The sequence below is a fragment of the Rousettus aegyptiacus genome, unplaced genomic scaffold (genome assembly GCF_014176215.1).
Source record: "Rousettus aegyptiacus isolate mRouAeg1 unplaced genomic scaffold, mRouAeg1.p scaffold_m13_p_9, whole genome shotgun sequence".
Classification (NCBI taxonomy): domain Eukaryota; kingdom Metazoa; phylum Chordata; class Mammalia; order Chiroptera; family Pteropodidae; genus Rousettus; species Rousettus aegyptiacus.
This window is the reverse complement of record NW_023416312.1, coordinates 19886847-19892018: the sequence shown is the minus strand read 5'-3', so window position 1 is coordinate 19892018 and position 5172 is coordinate 19886847. Positions and strand designations below refer to the sequence as shown.

Genomic DNA, 5172 nt, shown 5'->3' with positions numbered 1-5172 from the left:
GCAAATATCTTCTTCCACTTTACACATAATGTTTAATTTTGTGTTTGCTTTGATCAGGCAAAAATAGTTTTTTTATATAATCAAATTTAACTTTTTTTACTTAATGTCTTTGAGATGTGGAACATCGCCTAAATTGAATTCAAGGATAGCAAAACTGTTCTACCATATTTTCATCCAATCATAATAAAAATTATTTATGCCTAGAATCCACCTAAAATGTATGCCATATATAGGGTGAGGTATATAATTAACATCTTCTTTCCTAGAGTATGGCCAAATCATTACAACATTGAATATCCCCTCTTTTGCTCACTTGCTATAAAATAGCATCTTAACCATTTATTAAAAATTATAGATCTACTCTTTTTCGTGGCATCTCAGAGGCAGTCAGCTGCTTCAGGATGAAGCTGAATATCTCTTTCCTAGCCACTGGCTGCCAGAAGCTCATTGAAGTGGATGACGAAAGCAAACTTCATACCTTTTATGAGAAGCATATGGCCACAGAAGTCGCTGCTGATGCTCTGGTTGAAGGGAAGGATTATGTGGTTCGAATCGGTGGTGGGAATGACAAACAAGGTTTCTCCATGAAGCAGGTTGTTTTGACCCATGGCTGTATGCGTTTGCTACTGAGTAAGAGCCATTCCTGTTATAGACCAAGGAGGACTGGAGAAAGAAGGTGCACATCTTTTTTGGGTTGCATTGTGGATGCCAATTCGAATCTTCTCAACTTGGTCATTATAAAAAAGGGGAGAAAGATATTCTCGATCTCACTGATTACTGTGTCTTGTCACCTGGGGCCCAAAAGAGCAAGCAGAATCCATGAGTTTTTCAATTTCTCTTAAGGAGATGATGTCAGCCAGTATGTTGTGAGAAAACACTAAAAAAAGCAGGTAAGAAACCTTCGACCAAAGGACCCAAGATTCACCATCTTGTTACTCTATGTGTCCTGCAACACAAACATCAGCGTACTGCTCCGAAGAAACAGCGTACTAAGATATGGAAGAAGCTGCAGAATATGCTAAACTTTTTCTCCTTTTTTCCAACTTCTACAAAATTCTCTAAATTTATGAGCCACAAGTTCTTTTTTTTTTTTACCAGCATTCTACGGCATCTGCTATTTTCTATAATTTTAAGAAATAACACATGAGTGAGAAAGTTCATGAGTATGATCGGCTTGCCATAATAATCTCCAATGTTGGCATATTTTATAATTCTTTGAGACTGTATTCTCTATGCTACCATGAAAATGGAGTTATTTTGAAAGTCTCACCTCCATTTATAACTTTACATTTAACTTAATTATGCATAAATACACTTGGTCTTATGGATAGGTTTTATGATGGCAAAAATTTGGGCACCATGACTCATCAACATGATGAAAGTAGTCTTGAAGTGCAGTCAAGGATACGACTTTGATCTTTTAAATATTTAACTTCTAGAGAATTATTCAAATAGCTCCTCGATTATAAACTAAAGTGAAATGAATACAATTAAGAAGTATTACATAGCAAACTAGAGCTCAATCTTCAACTATTTTAAAAACGTGAACTTTGCTTCTCCTCTGATTACCTATATTTCAAAGAATTGCCCCACCAACTACCCACAATCTCAGGTCTGTGTGTCCTCAGTCTCACACTTCCCACAACTAAAATTCCACCAAGTTCTGTGGCTCTGACTTCCTAAATACTTCTTTTTTATTTTTGGTAAAATGTATATAACATAAACTTTGTTGTTTTAACTATCTTTAAGTGTACAATTAAATAGTATTACCTAAAGACTCTTGATTCAAATTTTGTATCCTCACTATGATTACCCTCTTGAGGTCACTTCAAAATTACCTAATTATTCTCCTGCCTCCTGCCATGAATGATGAGTTATCCATATGATTAAATAGAATTAAAAGTATTGTAAAATATTGAAATGACATGCAAAATATTCAAAATATGTTAAGTATATTATAAAATGGTATTTTCAGAATCATCTCAATTTAAAAGAAAGACATTTGTATAGACATCTGGGTGTATCTGCATACACTACATGTTACTAGAATAGTATTTTCTACACTGATAATGTTTTCTCTGCCTGGGAGAATTATTTAAATATGCTTTCTTTTTTTTCTTGTCTTATATTTTTGCTTTCACTTTGTTGAAATATTTTCTCAAATTTTCTAATGTAATCACTATCTTTTAAATAAACCTTTCAAAATTTGCTACCAAAGGTAAAGATGAAAAAAAATCAAGAGATAAAAGAGAGTGACATCAGAAGCATGGCAGTGTGAGGGATCTCCGCTGATCTCTCCCCTTGAAATTACAACAAGCTGAACATGTACAATACAGAAAAAATAACACTCAACCTGCACATGACCTGCACCTCTGAGAGATTTGCATATCAGAGCATCTGAAGGTGGGCTAATTGCATGAGACAGGGAGGTAAAAAGAGAGAAAGAAACAAAGACAGGCGCTGTGGAATGCTGCACTGAACTCCCTGAAGGATGAGTGGAAAGGGAGAATCACGCAGTGGTTTTTTTTTGACTCTTTGAAGCCCTGAATAGTCCTGCCTGAATGATCAGCATGTTCCACACAGCCAAGCCTGGTGATCAGGGCAGAGGGCAGGGCAGAGACCGAGTGTGGAGGTGGCACTGCTGTGTCTTAGCAATCACCATTGCCAGGCATAAAGGTGAGTCACAGAGTCTGGCCATGTCCCCCCACCAACCCAGAGCACACCCTACTCTCTTGCCTACCATTCCTAGAGCTAGCACCCAGTCCCAGGGGATTCTGCGCAACCAGAACTGAAACATACACTGTAGTTGGTCTCAATGACAGAGCAGAGATATAGAAGCAAGGCAGCTGAAGCCCGAGGGCCAGCATCACTGTAAGGAAAACAGTTACACAAACCACTGGCCTCTCCCAACCCACCCCACCCCACCCAGCCATGTTGATTCAGAATGTAGCAGTGGATCATTGCATCTAACTGTTGGGGCAGTACCAAGACTTCAGCTTTTCAGAGGCTTGGACCCCATCGCCTTTCACATTCTCCCATGGGGGTAAAGGTCTGGGATGAGGTGACCTCATCACAGAAGAGATAACACACCTGCCTAGAGAATAGCGGGCATTTTTAGCATCAAGGCAGCAATCCAGCAAATCTGGGTGGGCAGGAGGTTTGGGCGCCATCTACTGGAAATCAAAAGAAAAACCTCTTACCAACCTGCTAAAGAGAGACCACTCTACAAGAAATTTCCTTTAAAAGAAAAAAATAGAGTCCATCAAAACACCATGAACAACCAAGGTGACAAGGCAGCTCAGAAAGAAAATTAAATATTTCCAGAAAATAAGCTTAAAAATATAGAAATGTGCTATTTAAATGACAGAGAATTCAAGATTGCACTTCTGAAAAACTCAACAAGATGCAAAAATTCCTGATAGATAGTTCAAAGAACTTAGAATCGAAATCAATGAATAACAGGAATACTTTACCAAGGAGACTGAAACTCTAAAAAAAAGAACAAAATAGAACTCCTGGAGATTAAGAACTCACTGAAAGAGATAAAGAATGAAATAGCGAACTTAGGAAATAGAGCAGGCCAGATGGAGGAACAAATTAGTGATATCGAAGACAGAAATCTGGAAATGACACGGAAGGAAGAAAAGAGAGACATGAGAGTGAAACAAAATGAAAGAACTCTACAAGAACTATCTGATACCATCAGAAAAAAAAACAACACAAGAATAATGGGTATACTAGAAAGAGAAGAAAGGGATAAGGGAACAGAGAGTATATTCAAATAGTCGATGAGATTTTCCTAAACCTATGGAAAGAATTGGATCCATGAATCCAAGAAGTAAACAAAACACCTAAATATCTCAACCAAAAAATACCTTCTCCAAAACACATTATATTAAAAATTTTTAAAATTAATGACAAAGAAAGAATTCTCAAGGCAGTCAAGGAAAAGAAGATGGTAACTTTTAAAAGAAAATCCATAAGATCATCATTGGACATTCCAGCACAAACCTTACAAGGTAGAAGGGAATGAAACTAAATATTCAAACTACTGAAAGAGAGAAATTATCAGCCAAGAACAATAAATCCAGCAAAATTTTCCTTTAGATATAAAGGAGAAATAAAGACCTTTTCAGACATACAGAAGCCGAGGGAAGTTTCCACTGCAAGTCCTGCATTACAGGAAATACTGAAGAGGTCATTCTACTTGAAACAAAAGGACAAAAAATACATAACTGTAAATAAGAGGATCAACAGTAGACTGAAATAGGAAAGTGCAACCCTTATTAAGAAAAGAGTATTACAATGGAATATTACTCAGCCATAAGAAGAGATGAAATACTGCCATTTGCAACAACATGGATGGACCATGAGATAATCATGCTAAATGAAATAAGCCAGACAGAAAAAGCTGAAAACCACATGGCATCACTTACATGTGGGATATAAACCTAAAAGCAACAAGCAAACACGAAAAACAGAGACTCGTGGATATGGACAATAGGCTAGTGGTTATCAGAGGGTAGGGGAGAAGGGGAGAGGAGGAAGGTAGATAGGGTAAAAGGGGTCAAATATGTGGAGATAGAAAGAAATCTAACTATGGGCGGTGAACACAAAATGCAATATATATATATATATGTATATATATATTGCATTTTATATATTGCATATATATATATATATATATATATATAAATTGTACACCTGAAACACTGGATTTCATTTATTGATATCACCATAAAAAAAGGTACAAACATCTGGTTATACAATAAAGTCTGGGATGTAATGTAAAAAAAAGAAAGAAAGAAAGGAGAGAGAGAGAGAGGAAGGAAAGAAGGAAGGAAGGAAGGAAGAAAGGAAGGAAGGAAGGAAGGAAGGGAGGGAGGGAGGGAGGGAGGGAGGGAGGAAGGAAGGAAGGAAGGAAGAACAGAGTATTATAAGCTTTGATATCACATAATGGTTAAAGGTCAAAAAACTTTACGAAGAGAAGATAACAGCTACTGCAACTGAGAAATGAACATACAGCATAAATAAGGATAATTTGAGACAACAAAAACAGAAAAGAGAAGGGAGTCAAGAACCGATCTGCAAAAGGGAATGGAGATTAGAAAAAGGACTACTGTATATATATAACTTTCCTTTACATAAACTTAATGATAACCACACACAAAA

General features: G+C 36.7%; 1 protein-coding gene across 1 annotated transcript; it reads left to right on the top strand.

Annotated features, from left to right (window-relative positions):
* The first annotated feature begins 401 nt into the window (after positions 1-401).
* LOC107511411 (40S ribosomal protein S6-like) lies at positions 402-842 on the top strand. Its single transcript, XM_036227176.1, has one exon. It carries the CDS (start codon positions 402-404, stop codon positions 840-842), a length of 441 nt encoding a protein of 146 aa, XP_036083069.1.
* The last annotated feature ends 4330 nt before the right edge of the window (positions 843-5172 follow it).